This window comes from Talpa occidentalis, unplaced genomic scaffold (assembly GCF_014898055.3).
Source record: "Talpa occidentalis isolate TD23 unplaced genomic scaffold, MPIMG_talOcc4v2.1 talOcc4.9, whole genome shotgun sequence".
In the NCBI taxonomy this organism is placed as follows: Eukaryota; Metazoa; Chordata; class Mammalia; order Eulipotyphla; family Talpidae; genus Talpa; species Talpa occidentalis.
Genome location: NW_023605305.1, coordinates 13,093,191 through 13,119,423, shown reverse-complemented (window position 1 = coordinate 13,119,423; position 26,233 = coordinate 13,093,191). Strand labels below are relative to the sequence as shown.

General features: G+C 55.3%; 2 protein-coding genes across 7 annotated transcripts in view; both read left to right on the top strand.

Annotated features, from left to right (window-relative positions):
* The window catches only part of E2F2 (E2F transcription factor 2), a 33,007-nt gene extending 8,104 nt beyond the window's left edge, over positions 1-24,903 (top strand). The window contains exons 4-8 of one of the 6 annotated variants that reach the window (XM_054691697.1): positions 128-287; positions 1,452-1,565; positions 2,768-2,963; positions 4,939-5,059; positions 5,312-6,893. In XM_054691697.1, coding sequence (XP_054547672.1) covers positions 128-287; positions 1,452-1,565; positions 2,768-2,963; positions 4,939-5,059; positions 5,312-5,483 — 763 coding nt within the window. In that variant the 3' untranslated portion in view covers positions 5,484-6,893. The other 5 variants (XM_054691702.1, XM_054691701.1, XM_054691700.1 and 2 more) reach the window with 5 other exon arrangements.
* ASAP3 (ArfGAP with SH3 domain, ankyrin repeat and PH domain 3) overlaps positions 24,903-26,233 on the top strand; it is a 51,383-nt gene continuing 50,052 nt past the window's right edge. The window contains exon 1 of the mRNA XM_054691696.1: positions 24,903-25,016. Coding sequence (XP_054547671.1) covers positions 24,945-25,016 — 72 coding nt within the window. The 5' untranslated portion in view covers positions 24,903-24,944. The remainder of the gene's footprint in view (positions 25,017-26,233) is intronic.

Here is a 26,233-nt window from a genome sequence, read left to right as displayed (position 1 = left end):
CACCAACCATGTGAATGACCTCCTAGAGTTTTACCCATGTCACCTTGCAGCTCTGCAAAGCAGCCCTGGGGGTCGGGTCCCTGGATGTGACTGACTCTGACACAGGTGGGGGTTGCTATGTCCTCAGGGGCAGGGGAATATTTGAAGACCCCACTCGGCCTGGGAAGCAGCAGCAGCTGGCGCAGGAACTGAAGGAGCTGATGAGCAGGGAGCAGGCCCTGGACCAGCTCATTCAGAGCTGCTCTCTGAACTTCAAGCATCTGACTGAGGACAAGACCAACAAGAAATATCCTCTTTGGTTGGGAGAACGGGTAAGGGTGCTGAATGCTCATGTCCACCCAGAGTTGATACAGTGCCTCCCTACATGACTGGCCAGCACATCTGTTTCTTCCTTCCTCTTCATGAGTCTGTTGAAGTTACTTTCTCATTAGAAAAGAAAGACAAGTTCAGGGCCTCCCTGATGGCCTAGGGATTAAGTCTCAGGACTATCACTGTGATGGCCTGAGTTCAATCCCCAGCCAGGGTGCTGACCCACAAGGCGAAGCAGACCTCTCCTGTCTCGCCCACTGCTCCCCTCAGCAGTGTATTTCAGTAGATCTGCCTCTTCTGCTCCCCACTCTGTTTGGTAGGCCTATACCCCAGCTCTTCTAAGCAAAAATAAGGAAATAAAATGTTTTAAAAAAATAAAAATAAGACAAGTTTAGGTCACCCTTGAACAACCCAGGAGTTGGGGGCACTAAGCCCTCACCCCCCACACAGCCAAAAATCCGAGTGTAACTTCTGCTTCTCCAAAAACTTAGCTACTAATAGCCTGCTCTATTAATAGCAAGCCTCACTGACAACATACAAGTTGATGATGACATATTTCTATTTACTGTTCATTGAGTGGACACGGCGCATCATAAAGGTCTTTGTTGAGTAGGCTGAGGAAGGACTGACTGGTCTTGCTGTCTCAGGTGGCAGAGATGGAAGAGGTGAGAGGCAGGCAGGCTTGGTGTCAATCAATGGCAATAACAATGACTTTTTTGCTTTTTCATTTCTCTAAAGACCTGGCTCGGGCTTTTCCTGCATTTTCCCCAAATGGTTTAACCTAGTAAGTTTTTGGATTTGACCTGGCATTTGGAAGAATGCTAAGTGTCGTAAGACATATAAACAAGAGACATGTCTTCCTGCCTTCCCAGAGCTAATGATCCAGTTGGAGGGATGAAGCTTTCATATAAAAAGCTGATATAATGCAGCATTTTAAAAATGATTTATATCCTCATTCACTTTCTAAAGGGATTCAAGTTATCATCTGATGTTGAAAACAGGGAACAGTTGTTATTTCTGAGCTGTTTGAGGCGTGAGAAAGAGACATCCAGAGGTTCTAGATAGGTGGCTCAGGTCCCTGCCTGGCATGCTGGGCACTTGAATTCCAAGCAGTCACTTCCCTTGACTCGCCTGCCCCTACACTGGCCTACGTGACTTACCAGGACCTCCGTGCTATCGGCAACTTTAAGGACCAGACGGTGATCGCTGTCAAGGCTCCGCCGCAGACAAGACTGGAAGTGCCTGACAGGACTGAGGTGAGAGGGGAGAGTTGGGGGGACAACAGGCTTAGGAGGAGCTGGGGCAGCTCTGCAGGCTCTGTCCTGGTACTGCCCAGCCCAAGCCTCCTGGTCCATTCTGGGGCCCTTGATCAGCTGGTGATCTCTAAGATGGGCAGGAATATGGGAAGCTGGAAAGGGAAAGGCATCAGGTCTAGACCGAGAAAATCTGTTTCTTTCTGTGTTCCATGGGCTCATCCATTCCTGTACACGTGCACACACAGCACCGTTAGTGCTCACAATAATCCTTCCAGATAAACCATGCTTTCCCTCCCACCTTAGAGGAGCTCCGAACCAAGCAAGCAATGTCGCTGTCACTTATGGACTGCAGGTGTGCTTGGAGGGCCTGGAGAAAGGACGCACAGGTGGAAGATTCCACAGTCGGTGGTGGTCACACTGGGTCCTAAAGAATGGATTAGGACTTTGGCCCGGGGGAGTAGGGACAGGCGAGGGCACCGCAGGAGCATGGGTGTGGAGATCTGAATTCTGTAGCCGTGGTGGCTCAGGCTGCAGGTATGTGGTAGGGAAGAAAGGGATGGGAAGCCCTTGGGCCAGGACCCTTGGTGACAAGTAATAGAAAGTCCAAGCAACTTTAAATGACAGGCCCTGGGGCAGATTTGGAGAGCAGCTAGACTGGATGCGGGCTCCCACTATGACTTCAGATCTGCCTCCGCTCCCCATCTCTCACTCTTGCTTCCTCTGTGCTAACTCCATTCCTGTCTGGGGCCTCCCCTGTGGTGGCAAAGATAGCCTTGAGGATACCGGCTCACCACCCCTGTGGACAGGGAGCTTCCATTTCCCACAAGTCATGGGCCCAACACTGGTCAGATACATCTGAGTCGCATGCCTCCATGAACCTTCACTGTCCCTCTGACGTCCCAGCCTGTACCCCAGGCTCGCTCTGGGAGCGGGGATGGACGCTGGCTGTGCTGCTTCAGCATGACCTAAGCATGGGAGAGGAGTGATTTCCCAAGTGAAAATCAAAGTGTTTTCCCTAAAAGAAGATCTGGGGGTCAGAGGGCAGAGCCTGCGATGCCCACCATGGGCCAGGTGGGGCCGGCCTCCAAACCCAGCTCAGGAGCTGAGTGTGCTCGAAGAGATGGTGGGGACCACGTGTCTGTCCAGGTACAGTAAGTGTCCAACTGCCCAGAGCCATGACCCAGCTTCTCTTCCTCCTCCAGGAGAACCTGCAGATATACCTGAAGAGCACCCAGGGGCCCATCGAAGTTTACCTGTGCCCAGAGGAGGTGCAAGAGCCAGACAGTCCTGCCAAGGATCCCCTCCCCTCTACCTCCACCCTCGGCCCCAGCACCGACTCCGCCCAGGCCAGCAGCAGCAGCACCAACCCTGGCATCCCGGAACCCATGGCATCCCCAGGTAGGGCCCTCTGTCCAGAGGGATGGGTGGTGGGGAGCGTTTCCTCCTGCACATCAACATTTGTTGGGTACCTACTTTCTATGCAGCAGCAGGGGGTTCCTGTAGTTCTGCCCCACAAGTGTGCATTGCACTTCACCCTTCATACCTCTTTGGTCTTCCTAGGGTGGCTGGTGCTGCAGAGGGAGACTACATTTGAATCCCAGCTCTTCCATTTACTTACCGGCTGTATGACCTTGGACGGTTTACTGTACCTCTGCCTCAGTTTCCCTATCTCTGGCTTGGGCAGGGTAATCAATAGTATTTACTTGGCTGTTGTGGGAATTAAATGCATTAATTCAGGTGAAGTACTTAGAACAGAGCCTGGCAATAACTTAGCTTTTATTACCACCTTGACTGCCACAGCCTCTAGTGTATGACAACTACTGGCAGCAAAGCTCCTGGCTCAAAAAGCCCAAAGTAAATGGAAATCACAGGTTTTCTGAGGGAGGCTCAATACATCCTTGGGAGATCATAATTATTGGTGTTTTGAACCACAGCTGTGTACTAGGTTCATCCGTTTGTTCATTACTCTTCATAGCAGTTAAGGTAGGTTTTTAATTCCTAGTTAGAGATCAGTAAACTGAGGCGGAGAGGTCGCGTGACTTGCCCAAAGTTGCCCAACTGGGAGACAGTATAGTGGGGCTTGACCTTTGGGCTCCATCCTGGCGGGAGGGGCTCCCTCCAGCGTGAAGGTGTGTGGCCCAGCTGAAAGCCCGCTGTGCCAGGCAGGAAGAGTGGGAGGCGACCACAGGGGAGCAGAGGCAGGCGAGTCTCCCAGGGCGGGTGAGAGTCTGGAAGGAGGGGAACTAGGAGCCTATGAAGGCCCATCCCCCAGGACAGTTTCTGCCCTTTGCTGGGATCCCACATCAGGACAGACTGTCGGGAGCCTTCAAACCATATAGGCCATAATCTACTTTTTGTTCTCCTAGCAGCAGAATTACCTCAAGTAGAACCCTAGGGTTTAGATAAACACAGAGCTAGAACAGGTCTGATGGGAGAGGATGGGCTGGATTCCATTTCTTTAACTTGAGGGCTGACAAAACTATTGCCTGCAGATCAAATCTAGCCTGTTTTTTTGTTGTTGTGTTTATTCTTTAATTGTCCCCAAGCCAAGAAGGGTTTTCATATTTTTAAAGAGTTGTAAGAAGAAAAATAAGATGACTGTGTGACAGAGACTACAGTGTCCAGCAAAGCCTCAAGTACTTCCTAACCCTTTACAGAGGCTGACTGACTCCTGATCTAACTCAGTCCTTCGTTTTACATATGAATTAATTGATGCCCGGAGAGGGCAAATGACTTTCCTGTGGTCACTCAGAAAGTTGGTGGCAGAGCTTGGGCAAGCACCCAGCCTCCCGTCTTCCCTGGTGTTCTCTCCTGGCACCAGTACTTTTTTCTGTACCCGCCACCTGTCCTTCTGGGCACCTCCCAGTGCTTATCTCCCTCTCCAGACCCGTGCCCCACCCTGCCCTCCCCTCCTGCACTCTACCTTCACACTTCACTATCAGTGTGCCACAGCTCTCCAAAGTAGAACCACTTTCACTTCAGTTGCCCTCTGAGACCTTGGGCAGGATTGGGAGGCCCGCCACTGTAAGCAGGGCAAGGTTTTTACCTCAGATTTACAGTTCAAGAACCTGAGGCCCTAAAAGGAGCTGAGACAGTACTTACGGAGCAGCGCGGTGGCCCAGGAGCCCGCTCTGTCTGCTTTGTGCCATGGCTGCCCCTCTACCTTTGCCTGCGGTCTGAGCTGTCCCTGCTGAAGGGAGCCCGAGGAAGTTTTAGGGAAGCTGTGCCCGTGCTCACATGTACTCACACACACTCCGGGTTCTAGCCTAAAGCAGGATCATTTTGAGATCTGAACACCGGGGGCCCATGCCCCCCAAGAGGAGGCCACTCAGCCTTGAGGTCTGAATTCTGGCCCTCGCTTTGGCTTCACCAGAGGATGCAATAGCAAGCAGCTGGTGCCCTAGCTGCCCTCATCTGTCATGGAAGGGGCTTGAACAAGAGTGGTCTCTGACATCCCCTCCGGGAGGATCCTCTCCAGGCTTTGAGCATCTGAGGTAAACCTACATGCAGCTGAAGGCAGTGGAGTTGAAGTGGGGAGTCCCAGGTCCACGCCTCACCCCCTGTGACTCGGTGACCGAGCAAGTCACTTTAACCCCTCAGAGCCTTTTTCCCACGTCTCTAAAATGGAGGCACATAAATCTCCCTCATGGTTAGTGGGTAGGTTTCAGGAGATGCCACATCACAGATGTGATATTTGAAAACATTCGTGAGAACTGGGCATGTGCTATGTGCAGCTTTGGCGTTAGGAAAATGAGTGCCGGCCAGAGTGCTGTGGAGACACGGTACAAAGAGCACTTCGCTTCTGGACGCGATAAACGGGAAGGGAGAGCAAGGTCCAGCCCGGAGCCTGGCCTGTCCCCTGTGCTGTTGCAGCTACTGCTCCCAGCAACTCAGTGGTGGCCGTGTCTTCCCTTATGAGAAAACTGAGGTGCTGGGGCCCTACAGGCGAGGGGCGGAGCTGGCGTCTGAGCCTCTTGTCCCTCTACACGCCACCCCTCCATCTCTGCACTGTGCCAAATAAATACCTGACTTTTTTTCAATTAAAAAATGTGAATTTAAATTTCATCTTCTTTGAGCCTCAGTTTCCTCATCTCTACGTAGGGGTAACAACTTGAGTACCCCCAGGGCCACTTGAGTGTCAGCCCCGGGTGAATGGGGTTCTTGTTGACAAGGCAGCACTCAGACCCAGCGCGGGGGTTCTGCAGACCAGCTGTTCTTCACCTGCTCTTATCATTCAGTCCTCTCAGCAACCTGCGAGATAGGTGTATCTCGTTTTAGATGGAGGCTCAAACAGAAGCTCATATACACTAGGTCGCTTGCCCTTGTCTGTCATGGGAGCATTTGAACAGGCGTCCCCTCCAGGCGTCCGCATTTAAGCCTAAATGCAGCCGGAGGCACAGGAGTCAAAATAGGGAGCCTGGGGTTTGAGTTCACACCTCCGGTGACTTGGTTACACAGCTGTTGAAGGTTGGTCGCTCTGAAATACCAGCGCAAACCAAAGCAATGCTTGGTTGAGATTTGAGGAATGACTCAAATGACGGGATTCTGGGCATCAGGAAGTATTGGTGGGGGAATTCCAGCATCCCATTCCATACCCTGTAGGAAATCACCTTCTCACCACTATCTGGTAATGCCCTCCTTGGTGTGCTGAAGAGTGAGCTTGACCAGTGTGGCCAGAGAGGCTGTGTGTGAGGTGTGGGGGCAGGCAAGGGAGGGGTAGAAAGAGGGACAGGGACCAGATCACAAAGGGCCTTCTCAGCCTTAGGCGGAACTTGAGTTTTATTTGAAGCCATTTTTAACTTGAGCCCAGATTTCAAGGGGCAAGAGTGGAAGCAAGGTGGCTGGCAAGGAGGCTCCTGAAGGGGTGTAGGTGAGAGGGGCATGGGCTAGGGCCTGGATTATGGCAGTGGAACTAGAGAGAAAGGAACTGCCCAGAGAAAATTTACCTGCTACGGAGGTGACTTAACTTTCTGCAGGGTTGAATGCAGAAGTGTCAGGATAACAGGTGATTCTTGGGTCTCTGGATTGCAGCAACTGAGTAGGCGGTAGTTGATTTACTGCTATGGGCAAGAACAGGGGAGACATAGGTGGCTGTGACATGGGTGCTGATGCAGCTTAGTGGAGATGTGAGGGAACAGCTGTGCAGGAGCCATGATGGGTAGGTCTAGAGAGGGTCTTGAGGCCAGGGGCCGCTGAGATCACCCCGAAAGGAGCACAGTGGAGGAGAGAGGCGAGCACACGGTCATCCAGAGATCCGAAGACTGCTCCAGGGCTGAGACCTGACCAGAAGCCCTTGGGCACCAGAGCCAGGTGTGACCTTGTCTGTTTGTCTCCAGCGCCAGCGCTGACTTCCCAGCAGGTCCTGCCACCACCGCCACTTCCACCACCCCTGGTCCCCCTGGAGGCCACTGACAACATGCTGGAGCTGCCACACCCACTTCTGCAGCAGACAGAGGACCAGTTCCTGTCCCAGACACTGCCCTGCAGCTCCCCGCTGATCAGCTTCTCCCCGCCCTTGGACCAGGACGACTACCTGTGGGGCCTGGACGGGGGTGAGGGCATCAGTGACCTCTTCGACTCCTATGACCTCGGGGACCTACTGATTAATTGAGTGGCCTTGCCTCCCGCAACAGCCCCTCCCCTGTTGCTACCTCCTCATAGACTGACTGACAGGCCCTCTACCGGCATAGGGATGGCAAACATAGGGTGCTGCCCTCAGGGTGGGGGGTCCCCTCCTCTCCTTTCCTAACCCTGCAGACAAGCTGTCTGGGGGCATGTGGAGCATCCCAATGAGGAGGGTGTCAGGGGTTGGGTCCTAGCTTTTCTAATGGCAGCTTGGCCTGGGAAGGCCCATCCAGCCTTCTGACCTCTGACCTTTTCCATGAAGGGCCACAGGGCAGGTGACCAGGTCCAGGGAAAGGACCTGTCACCACCTTTTGAGGGATGATTAGGATCCTCAGTTTACCAAGAAGCACTTAATGCCTTTGTATTTATTTCAGGTTGAGTTTTGTTTGTCTTCCCTGGATTTCAGCAGGGAGATTGTTCTTGTTTCTAGTAAGCCTTTCCCTCAGACAGGTCCAGCACTGTCCATTGTCCAAAGGCAGGCCTGGGCTTTCAGGGGCCCAGGCCAGCTCCCTGGTGTCCCCACAGCAGTTGGGGACGGGTCCCTGAGGGCCGCCCAGTCTGCTGGAGCTCTAATTGCACTTAGGCTGTAATTCCAGTGAGCAGTGGCTGCGGGCCCCTGGGCCTCTCCTCTCAGCCGCTGTCTCCAGGTGAGGCACCAGCCTTGGCTCCCTGGTCTTCTCTGCCCCAGAGTTGTTTCCAGCCATCCCAACACAGGAGACACTGGGTCTCCTCAGGGAATGGGAGCCGCCAGTTAGGGATACTCTTCCTATGGAATTCCTTACCTCTTAGAATGTAAAAACCTGCAGCAGGGAGTCAGCAGAGAAAAACTCCCAAGGAAACTCCAACAGGAATGGCTGCCTTGGGCACCTTTTCTCTGCTGTTGCCTCACCCTCACATGGTCTGTTTCACAGCGAGGACCTGGGAGGCTGAGGCAGCTCCCCCACAGAGATGGTGGGATTCACTGCCCCAAGGCACTCTGGGAACTGCCTCTGTGGTCCTCTCCTTCCCTGGAAGGATTATTTTTGCCAATTTTATTAAAGAGGTGATGCTTCAAGGGCCTCACTTGCCCCCAGCTCTCACACAGACCCTCTAAGGACAGGTGATCAGGATGTAGTGACTTGTTGACCCCTTTTGTCACATGAATGCTGAAGGGGTGTGGCAGAGAGAGGTGGTCATTGTAGACCCAGACCATGGCAGCTAATGGGGAGGTGGGCTCGTGTTACCCTCTCCAGACTTGGGGTCCTGAGAAGGTCTTTTGGTCTCAACCCGTCTCACCCCTCCCTCTACCCCTCTAGAAGCTTACTGTTCCACAGTGTTCCTTTATCCCAGCTGGGTGGGGGTGTCGGGGGTTCAACTCTCTTCTACCCAGTCTGGCTTGGGGGTACTCTGGGCTGAACCAAGCCTGTGCCTTCTGGAGAGAGGCAGCGCAGGATGGTGGGCTGAGAGGCCCGCGACCCACCCTCAGGGAGCTAGGTGTCCTCAGGGGCTCAGCTGGGCAGCACTTTTTTGTTTGTAGCATTAAGTTGGCTTAATATATGAAGTTGGTCTTGTTGGATTGCTCCTGAGCATGCCTGCTGGCATCTGAATTTTGGGAGGTGTATTTGTTTGGGAGTGGGGCCCAATGTGAGCTAATGCCCAGCGGGGGACAGTGGTGCCTTGTCATTTGCTCAACTTCCTGAGCCCTCAAGTTCTTGATCTCCCCAGAATGGTCAGCAGGTGACAGGCACCCATTCTATGGACAGGACTCGTGTGTATGTTTCACAGAAATGCCTTTGGTCTCCCTTCCCACATACCCACAGGGGTCTTATCAGAAGCCCATCCTAAAGCCCAGCACATCAAGGGTCAACCTTGGCCCTTGGGTGAGAACGGGGTACAACATGGGCTCTGGTTTGGGGGGTGTGGGGTTGAGATGGTGTTGCTTTTCTGAGGTCTCTGCTGGGCCACCATTTAGCTGTGCACGATCTCTGAGGAGAGAAACTTGACTTCCATGCCTTGGTCTCTGTCTAGAGCTTTTCCCAGAATTAAATGAGAGAGAAGGGAAGAGGCCTGCAGGACCCATGGAAAATGAGCTTACTGGTAAAGTCTTAAGCTTATTCCCCAAATGCCCAGCTAGAGGGTTGGACAGAAGGGCTGCCCCTGGCATTATGGCCTGTGTCCTGAGCAGCTGCTCCCCTCTCCTGAGCTGAACCCCTCCGTCCCCTGCCTGGCCCAGGGCTGGACTGTTCAGAACAAACCTTAAACGCCCTACTTTCTTGTCAATGATACTTGAAACCCCCAAGTTCCACTGGGTGCTTTAAGAATGCGTTCTGAGAGACAGTTCCTTTGTGGGCCAAGTAAACTTTAGTGCAGAGGAAAAGCCAGTTTCCTTCTGAGGTAAATTATTTCTACCAGGAAATTTCCCAGCCTCTCCCCCTCTCCCTCCCTCTTCCTACAGCCCCCCCTCCCCCAGTCACTTGTGTACCCAGGGGCATCAAAGGCTGGGGGCTCCAGGGAACCCAGCAGCATTAAATTGTTCCATTGGAGATTCAAAGAGCTTACAACCAGGGACATGGTCACGCACCCCTTCCTGTTAAAAGTGTTAGATGAAGCAGAGCAGGGTCCCTTCCCAGGACCGTTGATCCATGGACCTGCACGGCTCCAGGGGAGAGGGGGTGGTGCAGCTTGGAAAGCCGGTTCCATGGGGTTTTGACTTGATTCTCCCAAAGTGTTCTGAGCATCAGTTCTGCACAGTGTTTAGAGTGTTTAGTGAGTTTGGGTGTTCCCGTGTCTGAGCCTTTTGTGGCTTCGTGCATTTGCAGTGAAAGCCCTTTGAGGGTGCTTGCAAGCAGCTTTCTGGTTCTTATCGTTGTGTCCCAAGGTCCCCACCATCCTGGGACCTTATTCCCCCACACAGGGATCCTCAGTGACCAAGGGCCAGCCAACCTGTGGGCCCCTGGGTGAATAGAGAAACACCTGGTCTGTGGCACATGTGTACCTGAGGGAACCTGGTCCCTGTGCTGGGGCTCCGTATGGGTCACTTAGCCTGGTCTCCCCTGGGTCCTGCTTTGATGAGCACCATGTAAACCTTGTCTTGTGATTACTGGGCATTAAACAGCAACTCTGGGCACCTTGGCTCTATTGTGTTTTCTGGAGGTCATTACTCAGGACAGGTGTGGAACAGTCCTGACCAGGCATGTTGGCCTGAGTTCTTCCCAGAAGCACCCTCCTCGCTTTCCCACATTGACTTGTTACCCTGCCTGAAGTCTCACCACAGACACACTGAAATTAGCTGCCACCTCTTCCACAGCGTGAGCCCCTGTCCTGCTCTGCCTCCATCACCTCACTTGTGCAACTTCAAAGGCTTCCTTCATCTTCTTGTCGAGACCCATTCTCCATCCCATCTGCTGTATCAGTGTTTCTCAAAGTGTGGTCCTCTGACCAACATCACCTAGGAATTGACAAGAAATGCGTATTCTCAGGCCCCACCTGTCCCCTTAAGAAATTCGGGGTCGGACCTAGAATTCTATCTTAATGAATCCTCCAGGTGATTCTGGTGCATCTAAGACCCATACTCTCTGCTACCCTGAGACCCTTCTGAAATGCAGCTCTGATCAAGTCATTCACCTACTTAGCAGGTGGCCTGCTTTGTCCTCAGGATGAAGCTCCACTTAGCTCAGCATGAAAGTCCATTTACAATCTGGAAAGGCTGGTCCTGCATTTCCAGCCTCACTGGCCTCCTTGTCCACCACCCACAGCCACATGGGACTTCTTTATCAGCTCCTGAAGATAACGCGTTTTCCCTCTTATGCTGTTCACCCAATCAGGGTACCCTTTCTGTCCCCCCAAACAGACTCTGTCTTCTTCAAGGCCCCATTCAAGAAGAGTTTTGTAGAGTGGTCCTTGATATTAATATGTAGTCACTAGTACTTTGTACCTGAATATGGCTGTTTTTAGGTTATTGTATACCTACTATGTGTTAGGCGTTGGGGAGATAGATGTGAACAAGAGTGGTCCTCAGCCTCGGGGTGCTCATAAGATGTCGACATAGAAATACAATTACAAGTAATGTGACAGTTGCAGTAATGAACATATAGGAGTTGGGAGGGTGTTGTTAGGGAAGGTTTCTGGAGGATATGTTGGAACTTAAAAACATGTTTAGTGGGGCCTCCCTGGTGGCTTATGGGTTAGCCTCAGCACTATCACCACTATGGCCTGAGTTTGATCCCTGGCAAGGGAGCTAACCCAACACACATATGGTGCAGCAGACTTCTCCTTTCTTGCCCACTTTCCCCTCAGCAGTGTATTTCAGTAAATCCACCTGTTCTGCTCCCCACTGTGTCTCTGGTGAATCCTCTCACCCCCCTGCACCTCTGGCCTATACCCCAGTTCTTCTGTGCAAAAGAAAACATACTTAGTTAAACCAGGCACAAATGATCACGTGATCTCGTTTATATAAGATGTCCAGAAAAGACAAATCTGTATGGATAGAAAGTAGAGTAGTGGCTTTGGAGAAGGGAGTAAGGGAGTTAATGGGAACAGGGCTTTAAGGGGGGTGGTGATAAAAATATTCTTTTTTTTTTTTTTTTTTTTTTTAATAAATTTTTTTTTTTTTTTTTATTTTATAGAGGCATGTTTTATTTATTTATTTTGTTTGTTTGTTTGTTTTGTTTATACATGCACTGGGTACAGTCAGAAGCACGGGAGGGTGAGAGAATTCACCAGAGCCAGAGCGGGGAGCAGAGCAGGCAGAAGGACCAAAGTACACTGCTGAGGGGAGCAGCGGGTGGCAGGAGAGGTCTGCGCACCATGTGGGATCCTCCGCCGGTGGCCGGGGAGCAGCCGGGGATCGAACCGGCGCCGCAGAGGCCACGGGCAGCTTCGCAACCCAGCGCTCAACCGCTGCGCCACCGGGGAGGCCCAGTGATAAAAATATTCTAAATTTGAAGTGGTGAAATTATAGAACTCTGAATATTTTTTAAAACATTGTATATGTTAAGTAAGTGTATTGAATGCTATGTGAATTATATCACAGTGAAGTTACTCTTAAATGGGTATAGAGATTGGTATGACAGTGTTCTACAACTGATACCTAGTAATAGTTGTAGTTACTCATAACAATTATAGAAATCATTGCATGGCATTGCATACTTGAAATAGGTAAATTTTCTATTATGTTAATTATATATCTCAATGTTTTAAAAAAAGTTTTCAGGCAGTAGTTAAGCTGAAAATATATGAGAAAAAAACAATTTTCTAGAAACCAATAAATTTAACCAAATTGACTTAAGAAGAAACAGAAGTCATTAGCTAACTTGAACTGGTATTCAAGAATTTCTGACTCTAAATGATGTCAGAGCCAGGTGGATTTATGAATTTTATTACAGCTTAATCTTGAGCTGATACACTTTGCAGAGAATGGGAGAAAAAGGAAAGTCATCTAACTTATTTTATGGTTTGATCCCCAAACCAGACAAGGACAAACAAGGAAAGAAAATCACAGAGGGATTCTCTCAAATGTGGAGGTACAAATCCTAGATAAAAATTAGCAAATGAAAGATAACCTTGCAAAATAAACCATGGCCAAGTTGGATGGACCCCAGGAATGCAAGCACATTATCAGCACATTTTGCTGGTGCAGAATGTGAGATAGAAATGTTACTTTTTGGAAGTTTGCCGGGGAATCTTTCTCATTTATTCACTATATTGGGGTGTCTGTTGTGCTGGGTGTTATTCTGTGTGTTATTTGTGTGTAACACAAATTCCTGCTTCCAAAAATGGAAAGAAAGCAATTCTGCAATCTTTGCAATCCCCCTCATCAACAAAGTTAAAAACCCCACATGACCATCTCCATAGATACAAAAAAAAAACCTTGAAAAAGAAAAATTCAGCACTCATTTATGATTTTTAGGAACCTGATAGAGACCACATAGAAATTACTAGTTGATAGTAATTATCATACTTAATGATAAAACTTTAGAAGCAAGAATACCAACTGTCGCTCTAATAAATCAGTATCATCTTAGTGATTCTGGACAAAGCAATAAGACAAGGGAGATTTGAAAAAAAACTCAGGGCTGTCTGCTTCAAACCTCTGTGATTAACAATTACGCTCTCCTGGGCAAGGTTCATTTATTTATCAGACATTGAGAGATTTATTGTGCCAGGTAGGGTCATAACCACTGCTCCTTCCTTGTCCAAATGTCCAGGGTATTGACCTGTGTCAAGAATTGGCTTCCTCTTTCCACAGATGGACACACCAGACAGGTGTATGTCTACAACAGAACTCTGGAGGTGCATGAAGTTCTAGATGTCAGCAGAGCTAGAAGACCAGACTTTGCTGGGTGTCCTCTAAGAGAGTTTCTAGCAGTGCTCAGCAGTTTGACGATACTATTTTGTTATGTATACTCATGTATTTCATTACTTCTTTTTTTTTAAATATTCATATAAGAAGTGGGGTATAGGCCAGAGGTATGAGGGGTAAGAGGATTCACCAGAGACAGTGGGGAGCAGAACAGGCAGATCTACTGAAATACACTGCTGAGGGGAGCAGCGGGCAAGACAGGAGAGGTCTGCTGCGCCATGTGGGTATCTCCCTGGCCGGAGATCGAACTCGTGCCGCAGAGGCTGCAGATAGCTTCATAGTGCTGAGATTTAACCCCTTGTGCCACCAGAGAGACCCTCATTTGCTTCTTGATCCTGCCATCAGAATAGGGATAAAACTGAAGTTTGGAAAGTTTAAGATACTTAGAAACATAAAAAGAATCAGAAGGGATCTTCACTCTTGTTTTACCAACATTTTTTGAGCACCTCTTATGTGCCTGCATCTGTTAGGTGCTGGGGAAATGAGGGCCCCTGCTGCCTTCAAGAAGCTTATGGCCTATTATAATTCAAACCACATATTGTATAGATTGTGTATTCATTTAAACAAACACTTTGAACCTCTGTTCTAGGTTGGTGGATCTCAAACTTCAGAGCTAGTCAACATCATCCAGAAGGCTTGTTTGAACAAATTGCTGGGTCCCCTGGCCAGAGGTTCTGATTCAGTAGGCCAGAGGTAGGGCCTGAAAATGTGCATTTTTTTAAAAGATTATTTATTTATACAAGAACCGGAGTACAGGTCAGATGCGCAGGAGGGTGAGAGCATTCACCAGAGTGGGGAACAGAACAGACAGACTGACGAAATATACTGCTGAGGGGAGCAGCGGGTGCGACAGGAGAGGTCTTCCGTGCCATGTGGGACCCTCGCCGGCTAGTGGGGATCAAACCAGCGCTGCAGAGGCCGCCGACAACATCACAGTGCCGCACTCAACTGCCTGCGCCACTAGGGGAGGCCCAAAATGTGCATTTCTAATACACTTCAAAGTGTTACTAAGGCTGATGGTCAGGGAGACCGCTCAGAGCTGCTGCACTTCAAGAGCCACTGCACTAGGCAATGTGTCCACACGGTTCAGCCATTACACAAGGTAAAGGAAATGAAAATTAAACAGTCCCCCCAATCCTGATAAGTTTACAGCCTAATGAGTTTTGATAGGCATTCACCCACTCATTCATTCATTTATTCCACAAACCCAGACCTGAATATCATTTAGTCTTTGGGGAAACCTCATGAAATGGATATTGTGATTGTTCCCTTGCTACAAATAAGGACACTGAGACTGTGCGAAGTGAGGTAATGGGCACAGTTCACAGCACGTGACACCCCCAGGCAGTGAGTCCCCAAAAGTCCCCGATCTTTAGTTAAACTGCCATTAGTAAGTTACTAAATGGGCGCTATATGTTCTACTGTTAAGGAAAGAACTAAGTGCTCTGGGAGCCCAGCTGCACTCCATCCATGGGAGAATGAACTCAGAGAGGTCACACTGGGATGGGGCCTGACAGAGACATTTGCCAGTGGATAGAGAGAAGGAGGATGACATAATAGAGGAAACTACTCCAGAAAAGGCCAAATAGCTCCAGGGTTAAAATATATAAACTGGAGTAAATCCCAATTCACTGGTCTCAGACTGGTGCCAACTCCCCACTGACCACAGCAGAGTGCCCAGCAGGGAATTTGTTGGCCAGTGGCTGTGTTGACCTAGTCACACCTGCTCCTGGTGTGTGTTCTGGCAAAGGGATCATAGATGGACGACCAGGTTAGTTCTCACCATGGGAACCACTGCCCTCTAGTGGCCAAATCTGCCCAATGCTGAAAGAAGGCATTGGAAAAAGAACTACACTTTAATGAGACCTTTAAGGACCAGGTTTTATTTTATTTGATCTCCCATAAACCTTATAGAATAGATATTATTATCTCCAATGAAGATCAGAGAGGTGAAGTTACTTGCCTGAGGTCACACAGAAGTGGCAGACAGGCCATGCCAAGGGTGAGGTGAGCCTGTTACCTTACCTGCCTCACGTGCTGTACCTTGGAGGTAGAACTGGACCGGAATCAGGTCATCCAAGTTCCCAGGCTCATGGCTTTCAACACCATGTGCTTCAGCCTTCTCACTGGCATTATGGGGATTCCCATAATACCATGTTTTCTGTGTGTGTACAGTAGTAGGTTCTAGGCAAATAATGGAAGTCCTATGTCATGAAGGGCATGACTGATGTCCCATAATGTAACCTGTGAGAGACACATTACTGCAGGAGCAGCAAAGGAAGTATGGTCTGTGTGTGTGTGTGTGTTGTGTCCTAAGGGTACAGGCCCTCAGGGCAGCCTATAGGCTGTATCCCAGACACAAGGAATTCCCAGGCAATGCATTCCCTGAGGCAACCCAATAGGAAGTGCCTGTTAGATAAATGACCATAAACTCCAGCGTAGTTGATCTGCTGTCAGTTGTGATGACACCTGCTTTGTACTGTGTGGTCACAGAGAAGGAAAAGGCTCACTGGTATGAAGGTGATTTGAATTCCTTTGATCCAGACATGCCCAGCTTGGCTAGTTTAGCTCTTCTCATTTTTTAAAAAAGATTTATTTATGCTTACAGGAACTGGGGTACAGGCCAGAGGTGGATGGTGAGAGGATTCAACAGAGACAAAGTGGGGAGCAGAATAGGTGGATTGACTGAAATACACTGCTGAGGGGAGCAGTGGGCAAGACAGGAGAGATCAATCTTCCATGCCATGTGGGTCAGCACACTGGCCGGGGATCGAGCTCATGCTGCAGTGGCAGCAGATAGCTTCATAGTTCTGTGCTTAACCCCTTGTGCCACCAGGGAGGCCCCCCCTTCTCATTTTTGCCTGGGTTTTTCATAAGGGTGCAAGTCAGATATTTCCCCTAAAACCAACCTTTTGAAAAAACACTTATTTATATACACATACAAGAACTGGCATGTAGGCCGGAGGTGCTGGGAGAAGGGAGAGAGGATTCCTGAGGCAGTGACATCTATGACATCTGAGTACACAGGAGATAGGCAAAGAAGTTGGAAGACCAATGTAGGCAGAAGGGAAATGAATGCAAAGCAGACTGCTCCTCGCCACTAGGATCAAGTCTAGTTCCTTTGTAGGGTTAGAGTCCTTAAAGCCTAAGAGTTACTAGAACCTTTTACATGTTGTGCAGCTTGCCAGGCTACCAGACTGCCACCTCACTGCTCATCCACAGACTGTTCCTTCTGTCTCCTGCTCAACCTCCTCAGGCTCTAGGCAGTGCTGGGCCAGCCTGATGGTCCACCTCACTATTTCCAGGCTCAGCTGGAGCCAGTGTGCTGGTCGACCCCTCAACCCTGAGGCTGAGCAGCGGATGAATGCAGGTCCATCTCAGCATCCAGTCTGAGCTGGGGCGGCCTGTGGCTAGACCCCCTCGGCCTCTAGGCTGAGCTGGGGCCCATGTGCTGCTCAACTCACTTGGCCTGCATACCTGTCCATCCCTCAGCCTACAGTCTGACCTGGGGCTGGACTGTGGCTCAAACACCTCAGCTTCCAGGCTTAGTGGGGGCCGGCCTACCGCTTGACCCTCTCAGCCTCAAAGCTGAGCTGGGGCCAGTCTGCTGCTCACCCCCTCAGCCTCCAGGCTGAGCTGGGACCAGCTAGCCGCTGGATCCTATCAGCCTCAGGTGGAGCTGTGGCCTGCTACTCAACCCCCTGAGCCTCCAGGCTGAGCTGGGGTCGGCCTACCCCTAGAAACCCTCAGCATGCAGGCTGAGCTAGGCCGGTCTCAGCTGGACCCCATCAGCCTCCTGGATGAACTGGTGCTGGCCTGCCGCTCGCCCACCTCAGCCTCCAGGCTGAGCTAGGGCAGCCTGCTGCTTGTCCCCTCAGCTGCCAGCCTAGCTGGGACCAGCTGCTGCTTGACCCCCTCAGCCTCCAGATTGACCTGGTGCTGGTCTGCTGCTGGAACTACTCAGTTTCGAGCCTGAGCTAGGGCCGGCTTGAGCCTCGACCCGCTCACCCTCCAGGCTGAGCTGGGGCCGGCCTGCCACTCGACCCCTTAGCATCCAGGATGTGCTAGGCCGGACTGCTGGTCCACCCCAGTTCTAGGCTCAGCTGGAGCCAATATGTTGGTCGGCCCATCAGAATAGCCTCCAGGCTGAACTGGGAGGCCTGTTGCTCAACCCACCGAGCCCTCAGGCTGAGCTGGGAGCGGCCTGCAGCTTGACCCGCACAGCATCCAGCCTAGCTAGGGCCAGATTGCCATTCGACCACCTCAGCCTCCAGGATGAGCTGGGGCCAGTGTGCCGCTTGCCCCACCGAGCCTCCAGGCACAGCAGTGGCCAGTTGGCCACAAGATCCCCTGATCCCCCAGTCAGAGCAGGGGCCGGACTGCCACTCGACCCCCTCGGAATCTAGGCTGAGAAGAGACCGGCCTGCAGGTCGAACACTTCATTCTCCAGGCGGACATGGGCCTGGCCTGCTAATCTAGGCCCTCAATGTCTAGGTTGACCCTGAATGGCTTATAGGTCTACACAGAAGCCTCGAGGCTGAGCTGGGTCCAGCCTGCAGGTAGACCCCCTCAGCTTCCAGGCTGAGCTGGGACTGGCCATTTTGTCAACATCCTCATCCACCAAGATGGGTTGGGACGGCCTGCAGGTGGACCTCCTCAGCCCCCAGCCTAGCCTGGGGCCAGTCTGCATCTCGACTTCCTCAGCCCACAGACTGGGAAGGGGCCGGCCTCAGGTCGACCTCCTCAGCCCCCAGGCTAGGCAGGGGCTGGATGCAAGTCGACCTCCTCAGCCCCCAGGATGTGCTGGGGCCAGCCGGTAAGTCGACCTCTTCAGCCCCCAGGATGGGCTGTGGCTGGCCTGCAGGTGGACCTCCTAAGCGCCCCGGCTGGGCTGCAGCCATCCTGCAGTTCGACCTCCTCAGCCCCAGGCGTGGCTGGGACAGTTTGCAGGTCGAATACCTTTGCCCTAAGGCTGAGATGGGGAAGACTGCTGGTCGACCTCAGCCCCAGGCTGGGCAGGGGCCGGCCTGCAGGTTGACCTACTCAGCTCACAGGCTGTGCTAGGGCTGGCCTGCCGGTCGACCTCCTCAGCCTCCAGGATGGGCAGGGGCCAGCCTGCAGGTCGACCTCCTCAGCTGCCAGGCTGGGCAGGGGCCGCCTATAGGTCGACCTCCTCAGCCTCCTGGTGGTATGGGGCCAGCCTGCAGTTCAAACCCCTTAGCCACCAGGCTGGGCATGGTCTAGCCTGCAGGTCAATCTCCTCAGCCCCAAGGCCGGGCTGGGGCCAGCCTTCAGGTCTACTTCCTCAGCGCCAAGACTGGGAAGGGCCGGTCTGCAGGTCGACCTCCTGAGCCTCCAGGATGGGCTGGGGCTGGCCAGCAGGTCGACCTCCTCTGCTCCCAGGCTGGGCTGGGGCCAGGCTGTAGGTCGACCTCCTACACCACCAGCATGGTCTGGGGTAGGGACCAGCATGAAGGTCGACCTCCTCAGCCTCCAGGATGGGCAGGGGCCAGCCTGCAGTTTGAACTCCTTAGCCACCAGGCTGGGCTGGGGCCAGCCTTCAGGTCTACCTCCTCAGCGCCAAAGCTGGGAAGGGCCGGCCTGCAGGTTGACCTCAATTGCCCCGAGGCTGGGCTGGGGCCTGCCTACAGGACAACCTTCTCAGACCCCAGGCTGGTAGGGGCCGGCCTGCAGGTCAAGCTCCTCAGCCCCCAGGCTGTGCTGTGGATGGCCTGCAAGTCGACCTCAATTGCTCCCAGGCTGGGAGGGGCCGGCCTACAGGTCAACCTCCTGAGCCTCCAGGCTGAGCTGTGGCAGGCCTGCAGGACGACCTCCTCAGCCTCTAGGTTAGGCTTGGGCCGGCCTGCAGGTCTACCTCCTCAGCCCCTAGGCTGGGCTGGGGCCGCCTGCAGGTCGAATTATTCAGCCCCCAGGCTGGACAGGGGCCAGCCTGCAGGTCGACCTCCTCAGCACACACACACACACACACACACACACACACACACACACACACACACACACACACACCCCCCGCCGGCTGGGGCCAGCCTGCAGGTCGACCTCCTCAGCACACACACACACACACACACACACACACACACACACACACACACACACCCCGCCGGCTGGGCTGTGGCTGGCCAGCAGGTCGATCTTCTCAGCTCACAGGCTGGGCTCGGGCCGGCCTGCAAGTTGACCTACTCACCCTCCAGGCTGGGCTGTGGCCTGCCTGCAAGTCGACCTCCTCACCTCCCGGCTGGGAGAGGCCGGCTTGCAGGACGACCTCCTCAGCCTCCAGGCTAGGCTTGGGGCGGCCTGCAGGTCGACCTCCTCAGCATCCATACTGTGCTGTGGATGGCCTGCAGGTCGACCTCAATTGCCCTCAGGCTGGGCTGGGGCCCCATGTAGGGCGACCTACACAGCCCCAGGCTGTGCTGGAGCCAGCCAGTAGGTCGACCTACTCAGCACCCATTCCTGGCTTGCCCGGTCTGCAGGTCGAACACCTTTGCCCCAAGGCTGAAATGGGGATGCCTGCAGGTCAACCTTCTCAGCCCCAGGCTGGGCTGTGGCTGGCCAACAGGTCGACCTCCTCAGCTCACAGGCTGGGCTTGGCCGGCCTGCAGGTCAACCTCCTAAACCTCCAGGCTGGGTTTCCGCCGACTGCAGGTCGACCTCCTCAGCCCCGAGGCATCGCTGGGGCAGGCCTTCAGGTCAACCTCCTCAGCCCCAGGTTGGGAGGAGCCGGCCTGCAGGTCGAGCTCCTGAAAGCCCAGGCTGGTCAGAGGCCGGCCTGCAGGTTGACCTCATCAGCCCCGAGGCTGGGCTGGGGCTAACTGCAAGTGGACCCCCTCAGCCTCCAAGCTGGGCCTGGGCCAGCCTGCAGGTCGACCTCCTAAGACCCCCCCCCCTCCCCAGAGTGGCCTGGGTTCAGACTGCTGGTCGACCTCTTTAAACCCCAGGGTGGGCAGGGGCCGGCGTGCAGGTGGACCTCTTCAGCCTCCAGGCTGTGCTGGGGCATGCCTGCAGGTCGACATCACCAACCGCCAGGCTGGGCTGGGGCCGGTCTGCAGGTCCACCTCCTCAGCCCCCAGGCTGGGCTGGGGCATGCCTGCAAGTGGACCTCCTCAGCCCCGAGGCGTGGCTGGGGCCGGCCTGCAGGTGGACTTCCTCAGCCCCCAGGCTGGGCTCAGGCCGGCCAGCAGGTTGAACTCCTCAACCTCCAGGTGGGCTATGGATGGCCTGCAGGTCGACCTCACCAGCCCCCAGGTAAGTCTGGGGCCAGCGTGCCAGCGTGACTGGGGCTGGGCTGGCTCCGGCCTGCACGTCGACCTCCTCAGCACCCAGGCTGGGTTGAGGTCGGCCTGATGGTCGACCTCCTCAGCCCCCTGGGTTGACCGGGGATGGCCTGCTGGTCGACCTCCTAAGACGCCAGAATGGCCTGGAGTCAGGCTGCAGATCGAACAACTCAAATCCCAGGATGGGCTGGGGCCGGCCTCCAGGTGGACCTCCTCAATCTCCAGGCTGTGCTGTGGATGGCCTGCATTCGACCTCAATTGCCCCCAGGCTGGGCTGGAGCCTGCCTACAGGCCCACCTTCTCAGCCCCCAGTCTGGACAGGGGCCAGCCTGCAGGTCGACCACCTCAGCCCCCAGGCTGGGCTCGGGCCAGCCTGCAGGTCTACCTCCTCAGCCCCCAGGCTGGGAGGGGCCGGCCTACAGGTCGACCTCCTGAGCCTCCAGGCTGAGCTGTGGCAGGCCTCAGGTCGACCTCCTCAGCTCCCAGGCTGGACAGGGGCCAGACTGGAGGTCGACCTCTCAGCCTCTGGCTGGGATGGCTGGCTTGCAGGTCGACCTCCTCAGTCCCCAGGCTGGGCTTGGGATGGCGCGCAGGTCGTCCTCCTCAGCATCCAGGCTGGGCTGGGCATGGCCTGCAGGTCGACCTCCTCAGCCCCCAGGCTGGTCAGGGGCCGGCCTGCAGGTCGACCTCCTCAGCATCCAGACTGTGTGGGGCCGACTGCTAGGTGGACCTCCTCAGCCCCCAGACTGGGAGGGGCTGGCCTGCAGGTCGATCTCCTCAGCCCCCAGGCTGGACTGGGACTTCCTGCAAGTGGACCTCCTCAGCCTCCAGGCTGGTCCAGGGCAGGCCTGCAGGTCGACCTCCTAGCCCGAAGGCTGGGAGAGGCCGGCCTGCAGGTGGACCTCCTCAACCCCCAGGCTGGGCTGGGGCTGCCTGTAGGTGGACCTCCTCAGCCTCCAGGCTGTGCTGTGGATGGCCTGCATTCGACCTCAATGCCCCCAGGCTGGGCTGGGGCCTTCCTACAGGTCCACCTTCTCAGCACCCAGGCTGGGAAGGTCCGGCCTGCAGGTCTACCTCCTTAGTCTCCAGGCTGGACTGAGCGGGCCTGGAGGTCGACCTCTCAGCCCCCTGGCTGGGAGAGTCTGGCTTGCAGGTCGACCTCCTGAGCCCCCAGGCTGGCCTGGGGCCACCTGTAGGTCGACTCCTAAGCCTCTAGGCTGGGCTTGGGCCGCCCCGCAGGACGACGACCTCAGCCTCCAGGGTAGGCTTGGGCTGGCCCGCAGGTCGACCTCCTGAGGCTCCAGGCTGAGCTGTGGCAGGCCTGCAGTCGACCTCCTCAGCTACCAGTCTTTGCTAGGGCTGACCTGCCCCCCGACATCCTCAGCCTCCAGGCTGGGTTGGGGCCGGCCTGCAGGTCGACCTCTTAAACCTCCAGGCTGGGCTTGGGCCGGCCTAAGGGTGACCTCCTCAGCTTCCAGGCTGGGCGGGGGCCGCCTGTATGCCCACCTCCTGAGCCCCAGGCTGGGCAGGGGCCAGCCTACAGGTCGACCTCCTCAGCACCCAGGCTGAGCTGTGGCTGGCCAGCAGGTCGACCTCCTCAGCTCACAGGCTGGGCTAGGGCCAGACTGCAGGTTGACCTACTCAGCTCCCAGCTGAGCTGTGGCCGTCCTGCTGGTTGACCTCCTCAGGCTCCATGCTTGGTTGGAGACACCCTGCATGTGGACCTCCTCAGCCTTTTGGTGCCTGGGGCCTGCGTGCAGGTGTAACTCCTCAGCCTCCAGGTTAAGCTGGTACTGGCCTGTATGTCGACCTCCTCATCCCCCAGGATGGGCTGGGACGGTCTCCAGGTGGACCTCCTCAGCCCCCATGCTACACTTGCGGAAGCCTGCTTATCGACCTCCAGGCTGGGCTGTGGCTTGCTGTAGGTCGACCTCCTCAGCCCCCAGGCTTTGCTAGGGCCGGCGTGCAGGTCTACCTCCACAGGCCCCTGGCTGGGTAGGTGCCAGCCTATAGGTCGACCTCCTCGGTCTCCAGGCTGTTATGTGGATGGCCTGCAGGTCGAACTTCTCAGCCCCCAGACTGGGCTGGGGCCTGCCTACAGGTCGACCTTCTCAGCCCCCAGGTGTGGCTGGGGCCGGCCTGCAAGTATACCTCCTCAGCCACCAGGCAGGGCAGGGGCTGGCCTGTAGCTGGACCTCCTCAGCACCCAGAGTGGCCTGGGGTCAGACTACTGGTCGACCTCCTCAAACCCCCCCCCGCCCCCCTATAGTGGGCTGTTGCCGGCCTGCAGGTCGAACTCCTCAGTCCCCAGGGTGGGAGGGGCCAGCCTACATGTCGACCTCCTCAGCCTCCAGGCTGGGCTTGGGCAGGCCTGCAGGTCGACCTCCTCAGCCCAGGCTGTGCTAGGTCCAGCATGCAGGTCTACCTCTGCAGCCCCCTGGCTGGGTAGGTGCCAGCCTACAGGTCGACCTCCTCAGTCTCCAGGCTGTTATGTGGATGGCCTGCAGGTCAACCTTCTCAGCCCCCAGACTGGGCTGGGGCCTGCCTACAGGTCGACCTTCTCAGCCCCCAGGCTGGGCTGGGGCCGGCCTGCAGGTTGAACTCCTGAGCCTCCAGGTTGAGCTGTGGATGGCCTGCAGGTCGACCTCAACAGCCCCCAGGCAGGTCTGGGGCCAACCTGCCACTCGACCTCCTCATGACCCAGGCTGGGCTGTGACCGCCTGCAGGTCGACCTCCTCAGTACCTAGGGTGGGCTGGGGTCAGCCTGCAGGTCGACCTCCTAATCCTCCAGTCTGGGCTGGGGCCGGCCTGCAGGTCGATCTCCTAAGCCCCCAGAGTGCCTGGGGTCGGGCTGCTGGTCGACCTCCTCAACCTCCAGGGTGGGCTGGGGCCTGCCTGCTGGTTGACCTCCTCAGCCCCCAGGCTGGGCTAGTTTCTACCTGGAGGTCGACCTCCTAAGCCCCCAGAGTGGCCTGGGGCCGGCCTGCAGGTGGACCTCCTCAACCCCCAAGATGGGCTGGGGCCGGCCGCAGGTCGACCTCCTCAGCCACAAGGCTGGGCTGCTGCCGGCCTGTAGGTTGACCTCCTCAGTCTCCTCAGGTTCACTGGGGCCGTCCTGCAGGTCGACCTCACCCTCTTTGCCAGCTGGGGTTGGCCTGCAGGTCCACCTCCTCATCCTCCATCCTGGGCTGGGGCCGGCCTGCAGTTGACCTCTTCAGCCTCCAGTCTGAGCTGGGGCCCGCCTGCAGGTCGACTTCCACAGCCTCTAGGCTGGCCTGGGGTCTGCGTGCAGGTTGACCTCCTCACCCTCCAGGCTGGGCTGGTCCCGTCCTGCATGTGGACCTCCTCAGCCTCCAGGCTGGGCTGGGGCCGCCCTGCAGGTCGACCTCCTCAGCCTCCTGGCTGGGCTGCGGCCAGCCTGCATATTGAACTCCTCAACCTCCAGGCTGTGCTGGGGACGTCCTGTGGGTACACCTCCTCACCCTCCAGTCTGGGCTTGGGACGTCGGCTTGCAGGACGACCTCCTCAGCCTCCAGACCCAGCTGGGAATGACCTGCAGGTTGATCTCCTCAGCCTCCAGACCGAATTGGGACCGACCTGCAGGTTGACCCCTCTCCCTCCAGGCTGAGGTCGTTCCTGCCTGCAGGTCAACCCCACAGCTTCTAGGCCAATGTGGGACCGGCTTGCAATTCGACCCCTCAGCCTGCAGGCCTAGCCGGGACCAGCCTGCAGGTCGACCCCTCATTCTCCAGGCTGAGTTGGGACTGGTTGCAGGTTGACCCCTGAGCCTCTAGGCCTAGTTGGGACCTGCCTTCAAGTCGACCCCCTCGGTCTCCAGGCCGAGCTGGGATCGGGCTGCAGGTCGACCCCTCATCCTCCAGGCCGAGTTGGAAGCGGCCCGCTTGTCGACTCTCTCAGCCTCCAGTCTTAGCTGGGACCGGACTACAGGTTGAACCCTCTTCCTACAGGCTGTGTTTGGACCAGCCTGCTGGTCGACCTCACTGCCTACAGCCCGATTTCTGACCGGACTGCAAGTCGACCGCCTTAGCCTCCAGGCCGAGCTGGGCCCTGCCTTCAGGTCGACCCCTCAGCCTCCAACCTGAGGTGGGACCAGACTGCATGTCGACCACCTCAACCTCCAGGCGTAGCTGGGACCTGCCTACAGGTCGTCCTCTCTGCTTCCAGGATGAGGTAGGACCAGCCTGCATATCGACCACTCAGCCTCCATGCTGAGCTGGAACAGGCCTGCAGGTCGACCCTTCATCCCCCAGGCCTAGTGGGGACAGGCCTGCAGGTTGACCCCTTTGCCTCCAGGCCGAGGTGGGACCACCCTGCATGTCGACTCCACAGCATCCAAGCCAATGTGGGACAGGCCTGCAGGTCGACCCCCTCAGCCTCCAGGCCGAGCTGGGACGGGCCCACAGGTGAGCCCCTCATCCTCCAAGCCCAGCTTGGACCGGCCTGCAGGTCGACCCCGTCAGCCTCCAGACTGAGCTGGGACCGGCCTGCACTTCGACCCCAGCAGCCTCCAAGCCAGGCAGTGACCGGCCTGCAGGTGAACCCCCTCAGTCTCCAGGCTGAGTGGGACTTGTCTGTAGGTCTACACGCTCAGCCTCCAGGCTAACCTCAGAGTGGCCTGCAGGTTGACAATCTGCCTTCAGGCTGAGCTGGGAATGGCCTCCAAGTGTATCCCTTCAACCTCCAGGCTATGCTGGGCCCAGCTTGCTGTGGATGCCTTCAGCCTGCAGGTGGAGCTGGGACCTGCCCTCTGAGCCTCCATGCTGAGTTTTGACTGACCTGCAGGTCCACCCCCTCAGCCTCCCTGGTGAGTTGGCCCGGCCTTCAGGTCAACTCCCTCAGCCTCCAGGTTGATGGGGGCAGGCCTACACGTTGACCCCCTCAGCCTCAAGTCTGAGCTGAGACCAGCCTGAAGGTCAACCCCATCATCCTCCAGGTTAAGCTTGGACTGTCTTGCAGGTCCATCCCCTCAACCTCCAGGCTTTACTAGGGCTGATATGCAGGTTGACTGATATGCAGGTTACAGTCAGCCCCGAGTCTGAGTTTGGACCCGCCTACAGATGGTCCCCTCTGCCTCCAGGCCCACCTGCCGCTGGCCTGCCTCTCGACCCCCTAGGGGAGGCTGAGCTGGGTCAGGCGTGCAACTCAACCCCCTCAGCTTCTGGGCTGATCTAGGTTAGCCTCCTTCTTGCCCCCCTTTAATGGATAGGTGCCCGTAAGTAGTACACCCAGTGCAAAAATCCTGAGGTTGGAATATACCCACTGCATTCAAGGAACAACAACGCAAGCCAGTGTGAGGGCACCAGATTCAAATAACCAGCAGGGGGGAGAGAGTAGATGAGGTCAGAAAGAGGCAGTTTATACAGGGCTTCACAGGTCAGGCAAGGACT